At 34.6% G+C, this 27,690-nt stretch overlaps 3 protein-coding genes across 7 annotated transcripts; all 3 read right to left on the reverse strand.

Moving 5' to 3' along the window:
* Positions 1–959: 959 nt before the first annotated feature.
* Positions 960–10,680, reverse strand: LOC100265249 (disease resistance protein RGA2). Of its 5 annotated transcripts, none has more exons than XM_019222348.2 (4): positions 10,193–10,604; positions 9,793–9,908; positions 2,110–6,586; positions 960–1,262 (listed from the first exon to the last, which is right to left on the reverse strand). In XM_019222348.2, exon 3 carries the CDS (start codon positions 4,918–4,920, stop codon positions 2,149–2,151), a length of 2,772 nt encoding a protein of 923 aa, XP_019077893.1. In that variant the 5' UTR covers positions 4,921–6,586; positions 9,793–9,908; positions 10,193–10,604; the 3' UTR covers positions 960–1,262; positions 2,110–2,148. The 5 variants fall into 5 exon arrangements, with proteins under 5 accessions (XP_019077893.1, XP_019077894.1, XP_002268671.2 ...); XM_019222349.2 differs by having other exon boundaries at positions 9,793–9,918; XM_002268635.5 differs by lacking the exon at positions 9,793–9,908 and having other exon boundaries at positions 10,193–10,680.
* Positions 10,681–12,036: 1,356 nt separating this feature from the next.
* LOC109123229 (putative disease resistance protein RGA4) lies at positions 12,037–16,157 on the reverse strand. Its single transcript, XM_019222347.2, has 2 exons — positions 13,179–16,157; positions 12,037–12,331 (listed from the first exon to the last, which is right to left on the reverse strand). Exon 1 carries the CDS (start codon positions 16,077–16,079, stop codon positions 13,218–13,220), a length of 2,862 nt encoding a protein of 953 aa, XP_019077892.1. The 5' UTR covers positions 16,080–16,157; the 3' UTR covers positions 12,037–12,331; positions 13,179–13,217.
* Positions 16,158–20,226: 4,069 nt separating this feature from the next.
* On the reverse strand, positions 20,227–23,817 carry LOC100253212 (putative disease resistance protein RGA3). The gene is made up of 2 exons (XM_059739646.1): positions 20,894–23,817; positions 20,227–20,429 (listed from the first exon to the last, which is right to left on the reverse strand). The coding sequence occupies exon 1, from the start codon at positions 23,807–23,809 to the stop codon at positions 21,023–21,025; it is 2,787 nt and encodes a 928-aa protein (XP_059595629.1). The 5' UTR covers positions 23,810–23,817; the 3' UTR covers positions 20,227–20,429; positions 20,894–21,022.
* Between the last annotated feature and the right edge of the window lie 3,873 nt (positions 23,818–27,690).

Genomic DNA, 27,690 nt, shown 5'->3' on the forward strand with positions numbered 1-27,690 from the left:
CTTCTCTAGGATAGGAAGTTCCCCCAACGGAGGCAGACACCGACAACCACTGCAGTGTGAGAGTTCAAGATTTTTCAGTAGAGTTAATGATGACCTCATCATCCAATCATGCCATTCTATGTCACCATAACCCCATATGCATAGAGATTTCAAGTTTGGATGGGGATGTAGAGCTTCAGCCACACCCTTGGTCCCCTCCTTCAGATCAAATACCAATGTCAAATGATGAATGTGTATCTTATTCTTCAATTCTGCTTTTTGTACCTCCTTTGCATCTTCCACTTTCCGTAACCCTCTTATTTCAAGTTCCCCCCTAAGGTTGTTCAAGTTTCTCAAATCTCCTATTGTGCATTCAGCATCACCATCACTGCTTACAACAAATTCCTCCAATGTCTGAAGAGAGTTTAATCTTGCAATTCCTTTTGGCAAGCCCTTTAGATCAAGAGCACCACAATTTTGCAGAGAGAAAAACACCGACTAATATTTAAGGTTTGTAAATTATATAAATCACAAATTGTTTCAGGTAATTCTCTCAACTTATGACAATCTGATAGACGAAGGTATTTTAAATGTATCAATTTCCCTACTGCCTTTGGAAGTTCCATAATCAAAGGATTCCACGCCAAATTCAATGCCCTGAGGCATGTCAAATGCTGGAATAAATTAGGCAGGGCTTCATCACTGGTTGAACTGAATGTAAACTTAAGCAAGAAGGTGTGTAGATTCTTCATTTTATAAGTGGAGACAAAATTCGGGTACCTCTGCTGGCCAATTAAGGTGGCATGCCGAATTTTTTGGAAGGATGTCTTTGTTCTCCCTTCTGCATTTTCAACGTTCATAATAAAGCATTCATTCTTAGTCAAAAATTGAGCAAAATCATGCACAATGTCATGCATCTTACATCTTATTATATCATCATCACCATATTTTTCAAAATCTTGGAATAAAGACCGAGCAGCTAAAACAAATCAGAAGTAACCCACTTCATCCATTAGGTTAACAATAGATATGTCCTTACAACAAATCAGAAGAAACATCATGCATGCAAGTTCCCATCATTCGCAAACCATTTATGTTGTAGGAAATAAATCCAAACAATAACGTTGAAGTTTACACATTCTTAGATATATAGGCAAACAAATAAAAGGGGAAAAGAAAAAGAGAAAAAGAATTTACAAATCACCAATTTGAAATTGATTCATAGGCAACTTCACAATACATAGGTGTTGGGAATTTTCTCCTCTTTATTTGAACTTGCTTCTCTGAAACAAAAAACAATAAAATTAAGATGGAAAAGAGATAAGGAAAGTCAAGACAGAAATAAAGATCAAAGCTTGCAAGTAAAAATGACAAATAATAATAATAAAAAATGATGCCTTTGGATATAATTTTGAGACAAGAATCAAGATGGTCTTTATTGATAAGTTTTGAAATTTTCTTTGCAATATTTTGAGCAAATAATCTAATAGGTTAGGCTATTAAAATATTAATTAGTTAACATTTAGATCATGTTTTTCATTTGTTTCATTTCTCATTCATTAATGTATTTGAAATATTATTTTTACAATTTATATATTTACCCATGGGGCTGAAACCTGATCAATCATTGTGCCCATACCACCAGAAAAGGGGAAACACTAGGCCCATGGCCCAACAAAAGTCTACTCTAAGCCGAAAACCCCCAGCTCCACCAGAAAAGAGGGAACACTAGGCCCATGGCCAAGAAAAGTGTACCCTAAAATGGAATTTGATAATATATAACATTATATAGTACATATAGAGTCTAAAGATCACATAAAATCTCTTCTACATGGTTGTTGGAGCTTTTTCAAGGTATTTGATCATGTAACAAAACACTTTTAGAATAGAAAAGGTTTCAAGTTTTTTTGTACAAAAGGTTTTCATTTTTATTTCTCTTATTTTGCAAGGTGTAGATATTATAGGATAAACACTTTAGTAACAGTGTACATGTGCCAAAATGGACCTATGGATACAACATAATAATGTCATGCAAAATGGAAAGCTTCAGAAAAAGAATATTCATGAAATAGATTAATGTGTGCGATTATGGATGCAATGGAAATGAAAACTAAGATAAATTCAAATTACCTGTAACCAGAGCGACATGAGGTGAAGCGTGATGACCATTCAGTCCCGTGAATATTCGACTTCTGGGATATGAGATATTTTGTGCCCATCCTCTCCAATATCCTTTCGATAGCGTCGTTCCAGAACAGGAGAATATTTGATGTTCAATTTCTGCAATGGTGCCCTCTGGAGCACGTGGTCCGGCAGTCCCTCCAGCTTTGGGCAGTGTTGCGCCCTCAAGGCATTGAGACATGGCATTATTGACCTCTCTTCTTTTTCTTTTATTTCCCATTGCTTCAATTCATCCAAACCATAAATATACAATCCCTTCAGCTTTGGGAATACTGTTGATGATGATCCCAAAAACTCACTACCTATGTATTTCAGACCATACATAAAGCATATCCCCAGCTCCTCGAGGACAGGCAGTTGCCCCAAAGGAGGCAAACATGGACATCTTATGCAAAACCGGAGGTGAAGTATTTTCAGTTGAGCTAATGATGAACCCATCATCCAATTGGGCCACTCTCTATCACCATAACGGATTATACATAGAAATTTCAAGTTTGGATGGGGTTGTAGAGCTTCAGCCACACCCTTTGTCCCCTCCTCTCCACCAAATTCCAATGTCAAACGTTGGAGGTGTACCCTATTCTGCAATTCTGCTTTTTCTGCCTCCCCTGCATCTTTCACTTCATCCAACCCTTGAATGGAAAGACGTCCTCTTAGGTTGTTCAAGTTTCTCAGGTCTTCTATTTGGCATTCATCATTGCCATGACTACTCACAATGAAAACATCCAGTGTCTGAAGAGAGCTTAATCTTCCAATTCCTTTTGGCAAGCCCTGCAAATCATCAGCATCATAATTTTCAAGATGCCTCAAATTAATTAGTTTACCCATTGCCTGTGGTAGTTTCTGAAGACGGGAACATGCTTGAATATTTAAGGTTTGCAAATTATATAAATCACAAATTGTTTCAGGCAACTCTCTCAAACTATCACAGTATGATAGATTAAGGTATCTTAAATGTATCAATTTTCCTACCTCCTTAGGAAGTTCCTCAATCAACTGATTGCTTCTCAAATCCAATGCCCTGAGACATGTCAAATGCCCTAAGGCTTCAAGAACTCTTGAATCGAATGCTCTCTTAGCCAAGAGGGTGTGAAGATTCTTCATGTTACAAGTGGAGGCGAAATTAGGGGTACTCTCTCGGACAACTAAGGTGGCATGACGAATCTTTTGGAAGAATAAGTCCATACTCCCCTTTTTTTGGTTGTCAACCTCCACAATAAAGCATTCATTCAGAGTCAAAAATTGAGCAAAATCATGAACTATATCATGCATCTTACAATGTATTATATTACCATCATCATCTTTTTCAAAATCTTGGAAGAAAGACCGAGCAGCTAAATATTCAAAGTACGTTCTCCCAACCATCTCCATCTCTTTACTCCCATCAGATTTGAGATAGCTTTGTGCCATCCACAACTTGATCAGCTCATCTCTCTCAATAACCGAGTCTTTTGGAAAAACAGCACAAAATGAGAAGCAGCGTTGAATTGCAGGGGGCAGATCATAATAACTCAACAACAAAGCAGGGGAAATATCTCTCTCAAACTCATCTAGCTGCCATACTTCACTATTCAATACGTTCTTCCATTCTTCCTCGCTATTTTTTATGCGCAAGAGATTCCCTAAAGTTTTTATAGCGAGGGGCAAGCCCTTGCATTTGTCTGCTATTTTCTCACCAATTTCTTTTAATTCTTCCTCTTTCTCCCAAGTACTCCTTTCATAGAAAGCTATTTGATGGAATAATGCCCGAGATTGCTCCGAAGACAGCTCCCCCAAGGGATGCTTGTACGTAGCTCTCATCATCTTAACAACACTCTCTTTGCGTGTGGTCGCCAGAATTCTACTCCCTGCTGCTCCGCAGTGGAGGGTGTTCTTCAGTTGTTCCCACAATTGATTGTCTTCAGTCCACACATCATCTAGCACAAGAAGGAATTTCTGTCCGGCAATACATGTTTGAATTTCTTGTTGTACAGCTTCCAAATCATGGAGATGACAAGGCTTTTTTTGGAGGGCTTCAACAATAGCCCTACAAACTCTGATTGGGTCATAAGGATCAGAAACACAGACCCATATTCTCTCATCAAAATGGACCTTCACCTCTGAATGGCTGTAGGCTAATTGAGCAAGAGTTGTTTTGCCCATGCCTCCCGTCCCAACTATGGAGACGATGTAGAGGCCAGATTTCTCTTGACACATCTTACCCAACAAATGGTCTAATATGATTTTTTTATCCATATCCCGACCGTACACCTCTGAAATATCAATTGCAGAGGTAGTTATAAGTCGCTGTGGTCGCTCCTCACTCCTACTAGAGACAAAATTAAATCTAATTCTCTCCCTTTCAATATCATCTAGTTGTTGTTTAATGCCCTTAATCTTAAGAGCAATGTCACGACGAGAAGCAACTTGCTTGAAACAGATGCAAGGGGAGGGCATACAGAAGCTTACCTTCTTCTTAGACGTGGAAGCATTTTCAACTCCCTCCATCTGGAATTGAAGAATAGCAATGCTCCACTCATCCAGCACGTCCTCCATTTCGTAGGCCATGTCTTTGAGACTCTCCAACCAACCTTGGACAGATTTGTCCTTCACTTGTCTCCTCTCGGCATCTTCAAGAACATCTCGGACGGAGCGGAGTGTCTTTTTGAGGCTTTGGATTTCTGATTTAACACCCTGAACCAGAGAAACTTGTTCATGAATCTGCTGTTCAACAACCGAAGTCAAGCGTTCCAGCACAATAGAAACGAGGGCATCAGCCATGGGGAGGGTGAAGAAGGTGGGATTGATGAATGAAGAGGAATGGAGGATGAATGATGAAGAGATCAGATCTGCAGCTTTAGTGAGTTTAATACTTTAATTATGGTCTATCCTTTTGAAAGCGGTGGGGCCAGAGGGATGCATTATTGAGGCTTTAGGAGCTACTTTATTTGAATTATTGTTGAGCCTTTTGGAGCTTTGCTTTATACGGTTTGTATTATTTGAGGCTAGTGGGGCTTACTTTATTTGAATCATCAAGGCTTGCTTGATATGCATGATTGAGGCTAATAATGGAATAAAATTTCTGAGGCATTCAACTTATTATTCAAGGAAATTCTAACTTCAATTAATCATATCAAACATACGGATTGTCTCCCTTCAATCTGGAACTACTTCGCACAGAAAACCAATCAGAGAGGAAGAAGACCATACCACAAAACATAAATATATATATTCTGAATGGTCATCTAAATAATTCTGGTATTACTTCACCCTTAAAAGGCACGAAGTTGCCAAGACTTTTCCTTCGCTAAGGGTCTCAAACTGGCCCCACCATTATAGACTTAAGAGGCAGGAAGTTGCCAAGAAATTTCCTTCTATGTTAAATTTTTGACGCGGCTCCACCGACAACATGCCCTCTATGTTAAACTGGCTTCACTATGTTAAATTTCCTTCTATGCATTTAAAGTTGATAAAACTTTTGGAATCACAATTACATGAAAAAGGTACTAAAAAGGCATTTGAAAATTTGGCAAAACATGTCAAATGGGAGAGACTGTTCAAAAGATCAGGGGCATCATTTAAAATGATTGTTCAAAGTTTTTTTTTTTTTTTTTTAAAGTAAAAAATCATTTTGGAATGTTTAAAAGGTTTGAAACTCTCCTAATTGATCATCATGGTAAAACAGCGTACTTTTCTCATAGTTAGTGGATTATTGTACCATTTCTCGTAATTAATGAATTATTCAATAGTTAGGAGACCGCTTACAATTTTCTACACATTACAATTAAAAAGGTAAAAACAAAGTTCCTAAAAGCATATTTAATTTTTGGCGATGTATGGTTGCATAATTTTCCTTTTAGTATATTGTTAGATGATTCTTTCATGTTATATTTTATATTTATTAATATAATCAATTTTATTTTTTTGAACATGTACATGAGATTGTTTGCTCTTAATAAATAATTAATCTAAAGGACATACTAAAAGTTATTAACAAAGAATTTAATTTGAAATTAATTCAGGGAATATTTATTCATCATTTTCCAAGTAATTTCATATGCTAGGGTTACAAAATTTTCTTTCAATATTAATTAAATAATTATTTTAACCCAATTTAACTTAAAAAAAAAATGATAGTTTGGCCATCTTTATGCCTAAAATAATTTAAATAAGGAAAGTGGACTAATGAATTAGCATTTGAAAAAGTAATTTTGTTACAAGTAATAAATTGGTATACAACTAAACAAATAGGGGAATAGATGTTTACATTAAGTGTGCTTATATTAATTAAAAGAAAAAAAACAACAAAGAGTATTAAGGGGAATAGATGTTACCCACTTATTATTTTGCTTATGTATTTATTTAAGTACTCACCTGCTAAGGATGATCTGGTCTGAGTTGGCAAAGAAAGCAAACCTTGTTTGTTGGGTTGTTGTCATCCATTTTCCTGCCAATCAAATATTAATATTAATATGAATGGTATTAGCAATGTTATTAATATTATATGAACAAATAAATGATTGTCAACCATCTAATGGAATCGGATGATGCATAACAGACCTGAACTAAAACAAACAATGAGGACTCCAACCTCCCCAAGCAATGAGGGTAAAAACAAATCTGAAGGTGAATATTTAAGTCATGTTTGGTTCCTGAGTTGAGAAAGAGAAAATGGAAAAAAAACTAGAAGCAAAAGAAAGGAGCTACAAACATGACCCAGGGAAATATTATCTTCAAGATTGTCATTGCCACACACCAAGAAGAAAGACAAAAATGAAACTAAAATTAAAAAATAAAACAAAACAATTATCAGCAAACACGATAACCATATGAATCTTCTAAGAATAAAATTTAGAAAAATTGAAATTGAAATTGAGAAATAATTGAAATAAACTAATGCTCATATTATAAACACTTTGAGAAAAAGGAAAAAGACTCGTCCCCTTGAAGTCAACTTGGTGGTTGGGCCATTTTTCTATGAACTCAACTACATGATTGCAGCTACAAATGAGGACATGAGCTGCAACTTTTATGTCCATCATTCATTTCTCAATTCTGCCCAATTCATCACACAACATGGCTGATGCCCTTGTTTCCATTGTCTTGGAGTGGTTGGCTTTAGTAATCCAACGGCAGATTCAACAAGAGTTGAGATTGCTTGTGGGTGCTGAAAATGACGTCCAAAAGCTCACCAACACACTTAGGAACATCCGAGCAGTTCTTCTGGATGCAGAGAAGAGACAAGTTAAGGATGAAGCTGTAAAAATTTGGCTAGAAGATCTCAAAGGATTGGCATATGACATGGACAACGTGCTGGATGAATGGAGCTCATCAATTCTCAAAGTCCAAATTCAGGGAGTTGACAATGCTCTCACTCACAAGAAGAAGGTGTGCAGCTGTATCCCTTTCCCTTGTTTTTCTTTTCGTGGTATCCACCTATGTCATGACATCGCTCTTAAGAGAGGAGAAATCAATAGAAGACTAGATGTGATTGCCCAGGAGAAAGATAGGTATAATTTTAATTTTATTTCAGGCATGGAAGAGCCTGAGAGACCAAAAACTACCTCTTTTATTGATGTACCAGAGGTACAAGGTCGAGGCGAGGATAAGGATATCATAATAAGCAAATTGTTGTGTGGCAGTAGTAAAAAACATTGGATCTCCATATGATCTCAATCGTAGGTTTGGGAGGTATTGGAAAGACAACGCTTGCCCAACTAGCCTACAATGATGTTAAGGTGTGTTCCCATTTTGACAAAAGGATTTGGGTATGCGTGTCAGACCCTTTTGACGCAATGAGGATTTCAAGGGCAATACTTGAAGCACTTGAAAGAAAAACTTCTAGTCGTCTCCATGAACTTGAAATTGTACAACAAGAAATTCAAAACTCTATTGCAAGAAAGAAGTTCCTCCTTGTATCGGATGATGTGTGGAATGAAAACTACCAGATTTGGGAGCTGGTGAATTGTCTCAAGTGTTGAGCACCAGAGAGCAGAATTTTGGTGACCACCCATAAAATGGGAGTGGCTAGAATGATAGGAACTACCTACACACACCCACTCGAAGAATTGTCTAAGAAGCAATGCTGTCATTGTTCAGTAAGATCATTTTTTTTGGTAGAACTAAGAAAGGTATTGAAGAATTAGAAGAAATTGGCCAAAAAATAGCAGACAAGTGCAAGGGCTTGCCTCTTGCTGCAAAAACTTTGGGGAGTCTCCTGCATTTAAAAGAGAGGAAAGAAGACTGGGTAAATGTTTTGAATAATGATGTATGGCAACTGGAAGTGTTTGAAAGAGATCTTTCCCCTGCTTTATTACTGAGTTACTATGATTTATCTTCTGCAATGAAATGTTGTTTCTCATATTGTGCACTGTTTCCAAAAGATCATGTCATAAAGCGGGATAATTTGATCAAGTTGTGGATGGCCCAGAGTTACCTCAGCTCTAAAAGTAAAGAGATGGAGACCATAGGTCGTGAGTACTTTGAAAGCTTAGCAATGCGCTTTCTTTTCCAAGATTTTGTAAAAGACAATGATGGAAATATAATAGAGTGTAAGATGCATGATATAGTGCATGACTTCGCCCAATTTTTGACAAAAAATGAATGTTTTATCATGGAGGTTGATAATGGAAAAGATCTGAGGTTAGAATCATTCTATAAAATGGGTCGTCATTCAAGTATAGTATTTTCATTTAACAGCCCCTTTCCTGTCTCTATTTTCAATATAGAGAATCTACAGACTATCTTAGTTATTTCTCGAGGCAACTTACACATTCGTAAAGGGCTACCTAATATATTCCAATGTTTGCAATCTCTTAGAACATTAGAATTGGCCAACAACTCAATTGAAGAACTTCCCAGGGAGATAGCACAACTGATACATCTCAGGTATCTTAACTTGTCGGATAATGCTTGGTTGAAAGAATTGCCAAAAGCTATGTGCAATTTATGTAATTTGCAAACCTTGACACTTAGTAAGTGTTGGCGTCTTGAGAATCTGCCTCAAGGGCTGGGAAAACTGATAAACTTGAGACATCTTAAAACAGACAGCACTCTTATAAGGGTGTTGCCCAAAGGAATTGGCAGATTAAGTTCACTTCGAACATTGGCAGAGATTGCTGTTGTGGGTGATGACGATGATGATAATTCACTCAAAGTGGGAGACCTGCCAAACTTGAACAATCTTTGTGGGCATCTTGCAATAAGTGGATTGGGTAATGTGAGGGACGCAAGGGCGGCAGAGAAAGCAGAATTAAAGAAAAAGAAGCACCTCCATATTTGAATTTCTATACAGATAAGGAAGAAGCAGCAGAGGGGATGAAGATCGTGGCTGAAGCCCTACAACCCCATCAAGACCTGAAATCTTTAGGCATATACCATTCCAATGACATCAAATTCCCCAATTAGTTGACCACATCACTATCCCAATTGACAACACTTAAGCTGGAAGGTAGTATAAAGTGCACCCATTTGCCTTCCTTGGGAAAACTACCTCAGCTGGAGGGGCTTGACATTTGGGGAATGGTTTCCTTCAAGTATGTGGGTCATGAATTTTTGGGAACAACAACAACAACAATTGCATTCCCAAAGTTGAAGAAACTGACGTTTGCTTTTATGGAGGCATGGAAAAAGTGGAAAGTAAAAGAAGAATACCATGTTGCAATAATGCCATGTTTCCGTTCATTGACACTGGAGAAATGCCCCAAGCTAGAGGCCCTGCCGGACAGCTTGCTCCGGATGACGCAGCTGCAGACTTTGTGCATCTACGTCTGTCATGCCCTAAAAAAAGACCTCTGAATAGTCCACACATTTCGGTAATTACTAATTTATTTATTTTCTGTTAATTATTTGGCATCATATATTCTTCGATTTCCCCTAAAAATAGTTGAAATTGACAATGCTTGCTTGGTTAATCCATACTCTTAATCATTGAAGACCTCTTTCTCTATTTTCTTAATTTTGTCTCTATGCTATGCAGTAATCCAACACTGGCTCCGGCTTTGATCTTCTTTTAGGGTTTTCTTGCTATGATTTTGAAAAGATCAACACTGACCTTTGGGTGAAGAAATCTCCTGCCACAACCAAACCCACCGCTATGGCTGGTTCCTGCCTCATCACCGCCATCCCGGAAGCTGTTCTCGCCACTAATCATTGGAGACGCCGCCCTTCACCGCCATGGATAATTCGGCATCGCCCAACTCACCGTCGTTTGTCGCCAACCGTTGTCTTCCTCAACGTCTCTTACTCTTCAATGGAGAAGCCTGAAATTTATAGAGCCCTCCATAAACAATAAAAATGGGAGCTTGGCTCTCATCCTTATTGTCTCTGGTTTATGAGAATTGCGAAGAGAGGCGATTCAGGAATTTCTCCCTAAACTCTGTTTGGCAGCTAATTTCCAACGTGTGTTATTTTGTTTCTCCAAGGGCTGTTTGGATGGCTTGTTTTGAACATAGAGTATTTTTAAAACAGAAAAATGTTATCTAAAACAGTTATTAAACAAGGTCTTAATCTTCTCAATTAATTTTGGCTTCTATTTCACCCATCATTTCAATAGGATTATATTGCAATTTGTGGCGTCACTTTAATCATCTTAATTAATTTTGGCCTTCATATTCTATTTCATCAATGATTTTAATAGGATTTTGTAGAATTTGTAATTGTGAAGAACTTTATATCACTCCGTTCCCTAGCCCTAGATCATATAGGGTGTATGTTATCTATCTAGGCTTCTCTAAATCTAATGTAATAGAATATGTAACATCAAAAAACCATTATAATAATTAGATATAGAGAATATAGTAATCATACATTCAATTTGAATGTTTTTGAATCGTTTCTAATCTGATAAAGATATCGAAGACCATTGTAGAAGTTATTTACCCAGTATTCTTCCATTCGCTCTCTTTCAAGGTTATAAGCATGAGAAAATGGTGAACTTTTCTCTTTCGAAGACAAGTAGGGTTTTTCTCTTTGAAGGCTCTTTGGAAGATGATAGAAAGAAGGCTAAAATCCTATCCCTTAAGGTGCATTTATAGGGTTTTTTGTTAGGTTTAAGTGACTTAATCCTAAATTGTACTTGGGTCGCCTAAACTAGTTCACTTGAGTCTTAATTGATTATTTAGTTGTAGTAGGTTCTAATTAATTAATTAACTCCATAAACAAAAAAAAAAAATTTCATAAGGTTTAATGCATCTTTGCATTTTTACCAAAAACATCCTTATGTATAAATTTACTTTATATTTTTTAAATTCATTTTAAAAAATTTTAAATTTTGAGATAGTAAATTTTCTTTAACATTTCAATTTATTAAATTATTTTTAAATTATCAGAGTTCTTATATCTTATATAAAGAAACTGCTATTTTCTAATTTTATAAATAAAAAACAAAAAGCATTTTATAAAACTAAAAAGTGTATCCAAACAAACACTAAGAACCTATTTGGTTGTTTGATTTAAAAACAATTTTTTGTTTTTTAAAAAGAAAAAACTATTTTTAAAATATTCTAACACTGTTTTATTGTTATTCTCTTAAAACAATTTTTAAAAACAAAGTGAAATAGATAACAATTTTTAGAGATCAAATAAGAGTTGTTTTCACTAGTTTTTAAAAACGAAAGGAAAACATGGATCCATTTGATCATGTTTTCCGAAACTTGTTTTTAAAAATTGTTTTTAAGTTAAAGAATAAAAAACAGTTTTAAAAAATAAGTTTCATAAAACATTGGCAAATGGACCTTAAGTTAGTTGATAATGCCTCACATTTATTAGACAAAGCCCCCTCTAAGAGAATATTTTGTTCGAATCACAACCAAACATTTGAAACCTTTGCATTGAAATTTCAAGAACATCCCACTTCATCCATCAGGTTAACAATAGATATGTCCTTAAAACAAACCAGAAGTTACCCACTTCATCCATTAGGTTAACAATAGATATGTCCTTACAACAAATCAGAAGAAACATCATGCATGCATGCATGCAAGTTCCCATCATTTGCAAACCATATGTTGTAGGAAATAAATCCAAACAATAACGTTGAAGTTTACACATTCTTACATATATAGGCAAACAAATAAAAGGGGAAAAGAAAAAGAGAAAGAATTTACAAATCACCAATTTGAAATTGATTCATAGACAACTTCACAATACATAGGTGTTGAGAATTTTCTCCTCTTTATTTGAACTTGCTTCTCTGAAACGAAAAACAATAAAATTAAGATGGAAAAGAGATAAGGAAAGTCAAGACAGAAATAAAGATCAAAGCTTGCAAGTAAAAATGACAAATAATAATAATAATAAATTATGCCTTTGGATATAATTTTGAGACAAGAATCAAAATGGTCTTTATTGATAAGTTTTGAAATTTTCTTTGCAATATTTTGAGCAAATAATCTAATAGGTTAGGCTATTAAAATATTAATTAGTTAACATTTAGATCATGTTTTTCATTTGTTTCATTTCTCATTCATTAATGTATTTGAAATATTATTTTTACAATTTATATATATACCCATGGGCCTGAAACCTGATCAATCATTGCGCCCATACCACTAGAAAAGGGGAAACACTAGGCCCATGGCCCAACAAAAGTCTACTCTAAGCCGAAAACCCCCAGCTCCACCAGAAAAGAGGGAACACTAGGCCCATGCCCAAGAAAAGTGTACCCTAAAATGGAATTTGATAATATATAACATTATATAGTACATATAGAGTCTAAAGATCACATAAAATCTCTTCTACACGGTTGTTAGAGCTTTTTCAAGGTATTTGATCATGTAACAAAACACTTTTAGAATAGAAAAGGTTTCAAGTTTTTTTGTACAAAAGGTTTTCATTTTTATTTCTCTTATTTTGCAAGGTGTGGATATTATAGGATAAACACTTTAGTAACAGTGTAGATGTGCCAAAATGGACCTATGGATACAAGATAATAATGTTATGCAAAATGGAAAGCTTCAGAAAATGAATATTCATGAAATACATTAATGTGTGCGATTATGGATGCAATGGAAATGAAAACTAAGATAAATTCAAATTACCTGTAACAAGAGCGACATGAAGTGAAGCGTGATGACCATTCAGTCCCATGAATATGAATATTTGACTTCTGGGATATGAGATATTTTGTGCCCATCCTCTCCAATATCCTTTCGATAGCGTCGTTCCAGAATAGGAGAATATTTGATGTACAATTTCTGCAATGGTGTCCTCTGGAGCATGTGGTCCGGCAGTCCCTCCAGCTTTGGGCAGGCTAGCATAGTCAAGTCATTGAGACATGGCATTATTGACCTCTCTTCTTTTTCTTTTATTTCCCATTGCTTCAATTCTTTCATATTTGAAATACGCAATTTCTTCAGCTTTGGGAATACTGTTGATGATGATCCTAAAAACTCACTACCTATGTATTGCACACCATGCATATTCAATATCCCCAGCTCCTCGAGGATAGGCAGTTGCCCCAAAGGAGGCAAACATGGACATCTTATGCAAAATCGGAGGTGAAGTATTTTCAGTTGAGCTAATGATGAACCCATCATCCAATTGGGCCACTCTCTATCACCGTAATTGAATATATCTAGAGATTTCAAGTTTGGATGGGGTTGTAGAGCTTCAGCCACACCCTTTGTCCCCTCCTCTCCACCAAATTTCAATTCCAAACGTTGGAGGTATACCTTATTCTTCAATTCTGCTTTTTCTGCCTCCCCTGCATCTTTCACTTCATCCAACCCTTGAATGGAAAGACGTCCTCTTAGGTTGTTCAAGTTTCTCAAGTCTCCTATTTGGCATTCATCATTGCCATGACTACTCACGATGAAAACATCCAATGTCTGAAGAGAGCTTAATCTTCCAATTCCTTTTGGTAAGCCCTTTAGACGAGTATTATAATTTTCAAGATGCCTCAAATTAATTAGTTTCCCCATTGCCTGTGGTAGTTTCCGAATGATACATCCTTGAATATTTAAGGTTTGCAAATTATATAAATCACAAATTGTTTCAGGCAACTCTCTCAAACTATAACATAATGATAGATTAAGGTATCTTAAATGTATCAATTTTCCTACCTCCTTAGGAAGTTCCTCAATCAACCGATTCCTGCTCAAATCCAATGCCCTAAGACATGTCAAATTGCCTAAGGCTTCAAGAACTCTTGAATCGAATGCTTTCTTAGCCAAGAGGGTGTGAAGATTCTTCATGTTACAAGTGGAGGCGAAATTAGGGGTACTCTCTCGGACAACTAAGGTGGCATGACGAATCTTTTGGAAGAATAAGTCCATACTCCCCTTTTTTTGGTTGTCAACCTCCACAATAAAGCATTCATTCTGAGTCAAAAATTGAGCAAAATCATGCACTATATCATGCATCTTACAACGTATTATATTACCATCATCATCTTTTTCAAAATCTTGGAAGAAAGACCGAGCAGCTAAATATTCAAAGTACGTTCTCCCAACCATCTCCATCTCTTTACACCCATCAGATTTGAGATAGCTTTGTGCCATCCACAACTTGATCAGCTCAGCTCTCACAATAACCGAGTCTTTTGGAAAAACAGCACAAAATGAGAAGCAGCGTTGAATTGCAGGGGGCAGATCATGATAACTCAACAACAAAGCAGGGGAAATATCTCTCTCAAACTCATCTAGGTGCCATACTTCACTACACAAAACATTCTCCCATTCTTCCCTATTATGTTTTGAACGCATGAGATTCCCTAAAGTTTTTATAGCGAGTGGCAAGCCCTTGCATTTGTCTGCTATGTTCTCACCAATTTCATTCAATTCTTCCACTTTCTCCCTGCTCTTTTCAAAGAAAGCTATTTGATGGAATAATGCCCGAGCTTGCTCCCGGGACAATTCCTCTAAGGAATGCGTGTATGTAGTTCCCACCATCTTAACAACACTCTCCTTACGTGTGGTCGCCAGAATTCTACTCCCTACACCTCCGCAATTGAGAGTGCTCTTCAGTTGTCCCCACAATTGATGGTTTTCAGTCCACACATCATCTAGCACAATAAGGAACTTCTTTCCAGCAATATATGTTTGAATTTTTTGTTGTAAAGCTTCCAAACTATGGAGATTGGGAGATTCTCCTTGGAGGATTTCAACAATCTCCCTAAAAATTCTGATTGGGTCAAAGGGATCGGAGACACAGACCCAAATTCTTTCATCAAAATGGGCCTTCACCTCCGGGTGGTTGTAGGCTAGTTGAGCAAGCGTTGTTTTGCCCATGCCTCCAGTCCCAACTATGGAGATGATGTAGGGCCCAGATTTGGTCTCTTGACAAGTCTCACCCAACAGATGGCCTAATATGGTGTTTTTATCCATATCCCGACCATATACCTCCGGAATATCAAGTTGAGAGGTAGTTATAAATCGCTGCGGTTCCTCACTCAAACTGGAGATAAAATTGAACTGGCTTCTTTGACTAGCAATGACATCTAGTTGTTGTTTAATGCTCTTAACCTTAAGAGCGATGTCACGACGAGAAGCAACTTGCTTGAGACAAAAGCAAGGGGAGGGAATGCAGGAGCTTACCTTCTTCTTAGACATGGAAGCACTTTCAGCTCCCTTGATCTGTAATTGGAGAATAGCAGTGCTCCACTCATCCACCACGTCGTCCATTTGGTAAGCCATGTCTTTCAGCCTCTCCAACCAACCTTGGACGGCTTTTTCCTTCACTTGTCTGCGCTCTGCATCCTCAAGAACATCTCGGACGGATCGGAGTGTATCTGTGAGGCTTTGGATTTCTGCTTCAACACCCAGAACCAGAGTAAGTTCATCACGAATCTGTTGCTCAACAACGGAAGCCAAGCGCTCCAAGACGATAGAAAGGAGAGCGTCAGCCATAAGGGGGTGATGAATGAAGGCAAGTGAGAGAGCTGGTAATCTAATTTCACTGGTAAAGAGGCGCAGCCATACAACACCAATAGTTGACTTCATCTATATCAACTATTTAGCCTTGGCTTATCAACTATGTGCGGAGGAAATGAGGCCCACCTTATTTTTTCCATTTGTTATTCTCATTGGAGCTCTTCGGTTTCACCGTCAGATTGATGTCTTCTTCCCCGTAAAAGCTTGGAATTTTATGACAAATATCACATTGTAAGAAAACGCGTAAAGACTAAGAATTCTAGTGAAATAAAGACTAATGGAAATGAAGGAAAAGGAGTTGTGGGCCAACCTATTTTTGTTACTTAACCATGTTTGGTTCCAGTTTTATTTATTTTTATTTTTTTGTTTTCATAATTAAGATTTTTAAAATGATTTTGAAAATTAATACTCATTCAAAACTAATATTTCATACCTCATCACAAAACTAACAATAATCCTATCTTGTCTAAACATTAAAAAATTATTCAAAATTAGCAAATAATTATAAAGAATATTGTAAAAAACGTTTTTTTTTCTTCAAATACGAGTAAACACCTTTAATCCCAATGAAGAAAGATCGATCACAATGTAAGAAAAATAAGATTGATTTGATGATGCAGAAGAGAAATTGGCCTGTCAAAGAATAGATGCACTTGAGAGTTTTCAATGAGATTTAGATATAAGGATTCAAACTTGGCACTTATGTGCTAAAAATTTTAAATTATTATTATTATTCATTTTTAATAAAAAAATTATGAAGATATTAATATGCCTCCGTTTGTAACATATACGAAAATGGTTTATTTTATTTATAAAAAATATAATTTATAATTTTATTATAATATTATTATTCATGTTTTACTAAAATTTAATTTTTAATTAAAAAATTATTTTCATTTTTAATAAGACTGTAATTAAATTTAATTTATATTATATAAATTGAATTTGCAATGTTTTACAAAACCAATACAAAAACATTATTTTTAAAAATAACTTATGTAAACAAGTTTTTGTTTTTTGTTTTTACGAAGTGTTTTTTAAAACAACTCGTCAAACACCTTCATTTTTATAAAATAATAGAAAATCATTTTTTGTTCTTCAACTTAAAACAGTTTTAAAAAACATGACGAAACATACCCTAATTCTTAGTGGGATACCTGTTCCATGCAGTATAACCTTGAAGGCGTTTGCTCCCTCTTCCGAATTGTCCAACTTAGAGAGTGCGCCACCAAAATTTGGTAGAACAGGCTTGTCCATGTTTTTATCTTTTGGCTGACCAAGGATTGAATAATGCTAAATTACATTTGATCTTGAGAACCCTTTGCATTAGGGGCAAGCCTGAACTGGAAAGAATGGTTATTGGGTTACTTCACTCCAATTATATAGTGGAACAAGCTTGGAAGTTTGCAGTTTTGCATCGATTTCTCGTGTGCCAAAGTTGGTTTCGCAGCTGCCAAACACCCTTCCAAATGGCGTCTCAGCTGCGAAATTCTCGCTCAGCTTTGTGCGCTTGTCTTCAAACAGCCATAACTTCTTCATTTCACCTCCAAATCGTATACTGTTTGAAGAACTGGACTCCTGACTTCCCATGCTTTGAAACGAGATATGGTATGCATAATTTGAGCTTCAGGAAGTGCTTCAAAAATGTGTCCAACAGTAGCGAAATGGAGGTGTGACATTTCCGCTCATGGTTTGCACAGTCATCTTCAAACGGCCATAACTTTTCCGTTTCAAATCCAAATCAAGCACCGTTTGAAGCTATGGACTCGTGACTTCCCAATATTTCAAATGAGATATTGCATGCATAATTTGAACTTCGGGAAGTGATCGAAATGTGTCCAACAATTTCCAAAATGGGAGTGCGGCTGTGAAATTGGGATTTTTCACGTTTTGGGACTTCGCAGCCGTTTCGCAGCTGTGAAATGAGGGTCACTGTGCTGCGAAATTGCGTCGTGAGGATGCAATTGGTGTATGTATTACACAGTGAAAGATTCGTAAGCGAGAGACATTTGGATGTTTTTCAAATACAAGTTGTGTAGGGAAGTATTCATGCTAAGTTGTAGGTTTAATACAAACTAAGGTCATAGCATACATGATAACATGTCTTCAAGCCGAAGTAGGTAATTTGATTTTCATTATTAAGAGCTGAATAATTAATTGGAGATGTTTAATGAAGGATTTTGCGAAACCATTCTAGGTAATAGTCTGAGCAACAAGATGCTCAATATCAAATCCCAATCGACATAAAATAGTTAATGAATGTTTGAGAATTAAATTCATTAGTATTGTTAAGACATATTAACTTGATGGATAATCTAGAAATTGTACTTGCAATTAGATTATTTATGTAAGGAACTTGACAAAGGGAACATTACATATAGAAAGAAGACAAACATGTGATTGTTTAGTAGAGACATCCATTAAAATAACAAAATAACAGAATGATTCACATGATGGGTGGATAGACCCTAGACCCATATATGCATGTTCCCATATATTCTTTTCAAAAAGGGTGCAGGCTCGAATGTGACTTTAGTAAAAGGTGGTCTAATAATCAATTTGTCTTGTAAGCATGCAACATATGAATATTTATTAGGGAAAAATAAAAATAAAAATAAAATATAGTTCTTTAATGGATGTCCATATGAGTGTATTATTTAATGCATCATTGAGGATCGTGGGTGACCTAGCCTATCATGTCAAAGCATAAAATTTTTTGAGTCATTGAACTTCTAGTTCATGATAACATATTGATTGGATGGACCTTATGGTTATATGATACAACATAGAGGAGATAGTCAAAAGTTCTTCAATTATATGATTTAGGCTAGAAATAAGAAAAGTAATGTAAAGATATTTTGCATTGCCTTCATTTATAGTTTCAATATAACACCAATTTCTATGGCTATCTTTAAAATTAGGCAAATTTCTTTTCGATTTGCTGTAATATAAAACTCCATTTGTATAAAATTTAGTTCCATTCAATAGTATAATATTTTCTCTTCCAAAGCTTTCGATCAAGTCTACGGTACCTAATGTTGCACAATCTGTAAGACATACATTTTCCCAATTCACCTTAAAATAACACATGTAATTTTATATATGAATAACATTGGAGAAAAACATAAAACATATGATAAATAAAAATAATAAATGTAATGATGATATATCTTGATCAATAAGAATATTTCCATCATTCACTAGAATATTAATTTTTCATTAGGATATTCAAAGAAATCAATATCAAATTAAATAAGTTGGATCTAATCAATTACTATTAATGAAATTCATTTTCATCTCTTTCTTTTTACTTTAATTGTGACTTAATAAAGGTTGATGAAATATTTGAGCATACAATAGGTATGTGATCAATGCACTTTCATACCATACCTATAATAATTCTCAATATTATTTAACTTTGGTGATATGCTTTAGTTTGTTATGCGGCTTATGCCAAATTCACTTTAATATTAATAATCAAAGAAAAAGATTTGCCTTTGTCTTAAGGAATAACATTACATTCATTTTAGGGAATGAAATTACATTCGTTTCACATATATTTTGGCTTTAGTCTTGAGCTAATAATAATTTTTGCACAGCTTCAGGCTATAATTTTTTTTTTCTTTATAGAGTTTTTGTTATGAGAAAAATATAAAATATTTTTTAGATAGTTTATGGCTATAAGAATGATTTTCACATTACTTCTGACTATATAATAATTTGTACATAACGTCTAACAATGATGTTATTAAATGAGATTTGTGCATAGCTAACAATGAATAAGTAAAATAATTTGCTTATAGCTTCTGACTATATATAACTATGTAAATACAAATAGAAATATGCAACATCTATTTTATATTAACAACTTTGACTTAACAATAAAAAAATTATCTTCGAAGCAACTTATGTTGATAACATATAACAAAAAGAAATGAATCATGATTGGAAAAAGGGAGAGAGTAAGAAGAAAACATGTTTCTCAAAATTGATCTTTCTCTTATGCAAGATGGGAAGCCACCATTTATAGATTCACAAATTGAACCTAAAGTTACAATTTATTACTTCATAATGAAGTAAATATATATATTTGAACCCACAAAACTAATGGTGGTGGTCATCCACCATTAATAGCGATTCGTAACAAGTAATAAGTTTTTAAGTCATATTAACTTGCATAATATAAATTATTTTGTGGTGAAACAAAGATGCAATATAAAGGGAAAAACTTCAAATTTCTAGACAACCATAGAAGATTACATAAAGTATTTATTACCATCAATTGTCAAAAATAGTCTTATTATACATCCATGCATCACCATTTTACATTTATTGAGCAGAAAATCCAGTGGAGATGGTAGACTTGCTGCGGTTCTAGAAAATTTGCTTCCCATGACCATAAATCCAAGCATGACCAAACTGCACCAATCATCAAAGCCAAACGGAATAAATCTTGTAGTCATGGATGGAATAACATTGAATTTTGCTATGAATTCTTTCATTATTTTTATGTTCAAAGCAACATTCTATATATCTCTATACATACCAGCCAGTCAAAAGATCATTGTTTTCTTATTGAAAATTTTATCCTAGTATAATGTTTATACACAACCTTAGTAATGAAAAGAGACAAAAGGTAGAGATCCAAGTTGAGGATGGTAATAAAGAGTTATTCTTGACTTTGATTGGGAAACATGTGAGAGATGATAATTTTATGGAATATACTTCACAGTTGAAGGATTTAAATTAACCTGTTTAGTATATTAAGTCATCAAATTTACCAAATATAGTGAGAGAGTAGAGGAATGGAAATAAGTAGATTAATGTGTGTGGTTATGGATACAATGGAAAAGAAGGGAAGGCTATATTAGAAATAGAATTACCTGTAACGTGAGCAGCAAGAGTGAAGTGTGATGATCGATCTTCACTCCCCTCCATATATGACTTTTGGGATATGAGATACTTTTTGTCCATCCTCTCCAATATCCTGTTGGTAGCGTTATTGTAGAATATCAGAATTTGTGATGAAATTCCTGCAACGGTGTCCAGTGGAGGACATGGTCGGGTAGTCCCTCCAGCTTTGGGCATTTCTGGATTTCCAAGTAACTAAGACATGGCATTATTGACCTCTCTTCTTCTTCTTCTTTTATTTCCCACTTTTCCCACTCTTTCATGTTGTGAAAAGTGAGTTTCTTTAGATTTGGGAATGCAATTGTTGATGATGATCCCAAAAACTCGCCACCAATGTGTTTCACACTTTCCATATCCTTTATTTTCAGCTTCTCTAGGACAGGAAGTTCCCCCAACGGAGGCAGACACCGACAACCACTGCAGTGTGAGAGTTCAAGATTTTTCAGTTGAGTTAATGATGACCTCATCATCCAATCATGCCATTCTATATCACCATAACCCCATATGCATAGAGATTTCAAGTTTGGATGGGGATGTAGAGCTTCAGCCACACCCTTGGTCCCGTCCTTTAGATCAAATACCAATGTCAAATGATGAATGTGTATCTTATTCTTCAATTCTGCTTTTTGTACCTCCCGTGCATCTTCCACTTTCCGTAACCCTCTTATTTCAAGTTCCCCCCTAAGGTTGTTCAAGTTTCTCAAATCTCCTATTTTGCATTCAGCATCACCATCACTGCTTACAACAAATTCCTCCAATGTCTGAAGAGAGTTTAATCTTGCAATTCCTTTTGGCAAGCCCTTTAGATCAAGAGCACCACAATTTTGCAGATGCCTCAAATTAATAAGTTTACCCATTGCTTGTGGTAGTTCCACAAGAGAAAAACACCGACTAATATTTAAGGTTTGTAAATTATATAAATCACAAATTGTTTCAGGTAATTCTCTCAACTTATGACAATCTGATAGACTAAGGTATTTTAAATGTATCAATTTCCCTACTGCCTTTGGAAGTTCCATAATCAAAGGATTCCGCGCCAAATTCAATGCCCTGAGGCATGTCAAATGCTGGAATAAATTAGGCAGGGCTTCATCACTGGTTGAACTGAATGTAAACTTAAGCAAGAGGGTGTGTAGATTCTTCATTTTATAAGTGGAGACAAAATTCGGGTACCTCTGCTGGCCAATTAAGGTGGCATGACGAATTTTTTGGAAGGATGTCTTTGTTCTCCCTTCTTCTGCATTTTCAACGTTCATAATAAAGCATTCATTCTTAGTCAAAAATTGAGCAAAATCATGCACAATGTCATGCATCTTACATCTTATTATATCATCATCACCATCTTTTTCAAAATCTTGGAAGAAAGACCGAGCAGCTAAATATTCGAAGTACTCTCTACCAACCATCTCCATCTCTTTACTCGCATCAGAGTTGAGATAGTTCTGTGCCATCCACAACCTGATCAACTCATCTATTTTAATAACCGAGTCTTTTGGAAAAACAGCACAAAATGAGAAGCAGCGTTTAATTGCAGGGGGCAAATCATAATAACTCAACAACAAGGCAGGACAAATATCTCTCTCAAACTCATCTAGCTGCCATACTTCACTATTCAAAACATTCTCCCATTCTTCCTTGTTATTTTTTAAGCGCATGAGATTCCCTAAAGTTTTTATAGCGAGTGGCAAGCCCTTGCATTTGTCTGCTATTTTCTCACCAATTTCTTTCAATTCTTCCACTTTCTCCCTGCTCTTTTCAAAGAAAGCTATTTGATGGAATAATGCCCGAGCTTGCTCCTGAGACAATTCCTCTAAGGAATGCGTGTATGTAGTTCCCACCATCTTAACAACACTCTCCTTACGTGTGGTCGCCAGAATTCTACTCCCTACACCTCCGCAATTGAGAGTGCTCTTCAGTTGTCCCCACAATTGATGGTTTTCAGTCCACACATCATCTAGCACAATAAGGAACTTCTTTCCAGCAATACATGTTTGAATTTTTTGTTGTAAAGCTTCCAAACTATGGAGATTAGGAGATTCTCCTTGGAGGATTTCAACAATCTCCCTAAAAATTCTGATTGGGTCAAAGGGATCGGAGACACAGACCCAAATTCTTTCATCAAAATGGGCCTTCACCTCCGGGTGGTTGTAGGCTAGTTGAGCAAGCGTTGTTTTGCCCATGCCTCCAGTCCCAACTATGGAGATGATGTAGGGCCCAGATTTGGTCTCTTGACAAGTCTCACCCAACAGATGGCCTAATATGGTGTTTTTATCCATATCCCGACCATATACCTCCGGAATATCAAGTTGAGAGGTAGTTATAAATCGCTGCGGTTCCTCACTCAAACTGGAGATAAAATTGAACTGGCTTCTTTGACTAGCAATGACATCTAGTTGTTGTTTAATGCTCTTAACCTTAAGAGCGATGTCACGACGAGAAGCAACTTGCTTGAGACAAAAGCAAGGGGAGGGAATGCAGGAGCTTACCTTCTTAGACATGGACGCACTTTCAGCTCCCTTGATCTGTAATTGGAGAATAGCAGTGCTCCACTCATCCACCACGTCGTCCATTTGGTAAGCCATGTCTTTCAGCCTCTCCAACCAACCTTGGACGGATTTTTCCTTCACTTGTCTGCGCTCTGCATCCTCAAGAACATCTCGGACGGATCGGAGCGTATCTGTGAGGCTTTGGATTTCTGCTTCAACACCCAGAACCAGAGTAAGTTCATCACGAATCTGTTGCCCAACAACGGAAGCCAAGCGCGTCAAGACGATAGAAAGGAGAGCGTCAGCCATAAGGGGGTGATGAATGAAGGCGAGTGAGAGAGCTAGTAATCTAATTTCACTGGTAAAGAGGCGCAGCCATACAACACCAATAGTTGACTTCATCTATATCAACTATTTAGCCTTGGCTTATCAACTATGTGCGGAGGAAATGAGGCCAACCTTATTTTTTCCATTTGTTATTCTCATTGGAGCTTTAGTCGATCTCTTCGGTTTCACCGTCAGATTGATGTCTTCTTCCCCGTAAAAGCTTGGAATTTTATGACAAATATCACATTGTAAGAAAACGCGTAAAGACTAAGAATTCTAGTGAAATAAAGACTAATGGAAATGAAGGAAAAGGAGTTGTAGGCCAACCTATTTTTGTTACTTAACCATATGTTTGGTTCCAGTTTTATTTATTTTTATTTTTTTGTTTTCATAATTAAGATTTTTAAAATGATTTTGAAAATTAATACTCATTCAAAACTAATATTTCATACCTCATCACAAAACTAACAATAATCCTATCTTGTCTAAACATTAAAAAATTATTCAAAATTAGCAAATAATTATAAAGAATATTGTAAAAATACTTTTTTTTTCTTCAAATACGAGTAAACACCTTTAATCCCAATGAAGGAAAGATCGATCACAATGTAAGGAAAATAAGATTGATTTGATGGTGCAGAAGAGAAATTGGCCTGTCAAAGAATAGATGCACTTGAGAGTTTTCAATGAGATTTAGATATAAGGATTCAAACTTGGCACTTATGTGCTAAAAATTTTAAATTATTATTATTCATTTTTAATAAAAAAATTACGAAGATATTAATATGCCTCCGTTTGTAACATATACTAAAATGGTTTATTTTATTTATAAAAAATATAATTTATAATTTGATTATAATATTATTATTCATGTTTTACTAAAATTTAATTTTTTAATTAAAAAACTATTTTCATTTTTAATAAGACTGTAATTAAATTTAATTTATATTATATAAATTGAATTTGCAATGTTTTACAAAACCAATACAAAAACATTATTTTTAAAAATAACTTATGTAAACAAGTTTTTGTTTTTTGTTTTTAAGAAGTGTTTTTTAAAACAACTCGTCAAACACCTTCATTTTTATAAAATAATAGAAAATCATTTTTTGTTCTTCAACTTAAAACAGTTTTAAAAAACATGACGAAACATACCCTAATTCTTAGTGGGATACCTGTTCCATGCAGTATAACCTTGAAGGCGTTTGCTCCCTCTTCCGAATTGTCCAACTTAGAGAGTGCGCCACCAAAATTTGGTAGAACAGGCTTGTCCATGTTTTTATCTTTTGGCTGACCAAGGATTGAATAATGCTAAATTACATTTGATCTTGAGAACCCTTTGCATTAGGGGCAAGCCTGAACCGGAAAGAATGGTTATTGGGTTACTTCACTCCAATTATATAGTGGAACAAGCTTGGAAGTTTGCAGTTTTGCATCGATTCTAGAATAGAACTGCAATTGCCATGATGACGAGGATAGCTCTTTTTATATTTTTGCCCTGTTGGGCTATATTTTCTTTTATTATGCATGGGTTTCTGTATTCTTGTAACCATACATGCTAACTATCCTTCTAATTTTCCCCTTTTTTTTATTCTCGTACTCTCCCATGTGATGCAGGTTGGCTGCGCTGGTCTCTTTGAGCGTTTCCAACTCTCGTATAACCAATGCAGGGTTGCAGCATCTGAAGCAAGTGAAGCATTTGAAGTCACTGACACTGGATTCATGCAAGGTGACTGTGAATGACATTAAGAAGCTCTAATCAACAGACCTCCCTAATCTGGTAAGCTTCCAGCCTGAGTAGTTTTCGTGATTTATTAGATATTCTGAGAATAGCTCCTGGTCAGCATGGAGCAGCTGTGTATATAAGAAGAATAAAACAGAAACATTGAATAAACTGTACATATAGGTGGATCTGAATGCGGGTTTTACCATGATGAGAATCCAAGGTTCTGATGGGTTGTTATGAATAATTTATACAAAGCATTCCTCGAACTTGTGTAGATGTGGAAGAAAATGTAGACAAGCTTCTACTGCATGGTTGGTTGGTTGTTCCTTTGTGCAAAGCTTTGTATTGAATGTGTAGATACACTATGAAAGAGAATGGAAATATAGATAAGCTTCCTTGGCATGGTTTTACATACTCCTGCTGATCCTTTTAGGTGGTATTAATATAGTTGTTAAAAACTTACGACACATAATATGATGCAATAATATAATATATATATATATATTTTTATGAAAATCGATAGATATTACAATTCGTATATAAATATATATTTATATTTATATTTATTTATTTATATACAATACACGATACAATATGTGATGTTACAATACAACGATACACAATACATGCATCTTCAACTATATAATGTTTTGAAAAAATTCAAATTAATTCTTTTTTGTTAAAAGAATTTATTATATTAATGGATTAAAATATACTAAAAGATTAAAAATTAATTATAAAATAAAAAAATAGGTAAAGTAATCTTATATGAAAAGTTGCAATTTTATTATTAGATGCTATATTAGAAATTAAATAAATTTATTTTTATAATAAATATCGGAGAATTTTCATTTGATTGGTTTAAATGTTGACAATGAAAAATGATGGTGATTAATATGTTATTTTATTTTTTTATTTTGGTAGAAAAGGAATTTGAAGATAACATGTAAGACAAATTGAAACTTTGTAGATAACAAATAAAGACACACGACACATATACATATATACATACATATATATTAGAATTTGGAACTAAAAATCATAGTTAAAAATTGAAAAAGTTTATTTTTATGAATTATGTGATGAATTTATATATTAAAATTATAGTTCATTAATTTGAATTTATTAAAACGTTAACATTCAGTGTTTTCATATAATATGATATAGATCAACTCTTTAGATATCCTATTATCTTGCATAAAATTGGATATATAATATTTTATACTTCATATTTTTATTAGATATTTGCATCTATACATATTTTTCTATTTATTTTTCTTTATATAAAAAAACTTTCAATATATGGTACGAAAAAAGAGAAAAACGATACATAATACGTTTTGTGAGTTAACAACTATAATTATCATATGTATTGAGCTAGATTTTGCAGCCTGCTCATGGTGGTTTTAGCCTTGTTATAAGGTTGTTCAATTGTTCCTTATGTTGTGGGGCATTTATAGAGTCTTACACTTTAGATGTGTTGGAGCAACTATTTTTTAAAATAGATTGTTTATTTTTAAAAATAAAAAATAGTTTTCTAAATTTAAAAATACTTTTGATAATTTTTATTTTATAAAGAATTATTTTTTGAGAACTTATTTTGAAAATAGGGTTTTTAAAAATATATTTTAATTATTTTTAATTTTTTTTTATTTTTATCTTATTTCATTTGTTTTTTTGGGATTATTAAAAAATTATTATGTAAATATAAAGAATGATTGAAAATAAAACATTTAGACAAAATTTATTTATAAAAAATATGAAAAAACATAAAAAAATTTGAGAATATTTCAAATTTAGAAACAAAATTTTGTTAAAATAAATATTATATAATTTTTTTTTGAAAAACGCTCCAAGCTTACACCACCAAAGAAAATTTACAATCTACTAGCTTTTGCTGTTTCCTAGGATAATTTAACATATTAACATTTTACTTAATGATGAGATAGATCAAGGATTTAATCTTGATCTAATCTTCTTAATGAAGAGAATGAAAGTTAAGAGACACTTAGGATTACTTTTTGTAAGTATAGTAAAAAATAACTTAATATTTCAATTAAATGAAAGAAATTAATTTTTTTTTAAAATTTAAAGCATTCCTAGTCCTTATAGATTGGTATATTACAAAATTGAAACAATAAAAGAAATGAATAATAAAAGGAATAAAGGAGAGAGAGGGAAGAAAATTGCTTCTCAAGATTGGTATATCTCATTTATGGGGTGAGATACT

This window comes from Vitis vinifera, chromosome 9 (genome assembly GCF_030704535.1).
Source record: "Vitis vinifera cultivar Pinot Noir 40024 chromosome 9, ASM3070453v1".
NCBI lineage: Eukaryota > Viridiplantae > Streptophyta > Magnoliopsida > Vitales > Vitaceae > Vitis > Vitis vinifera.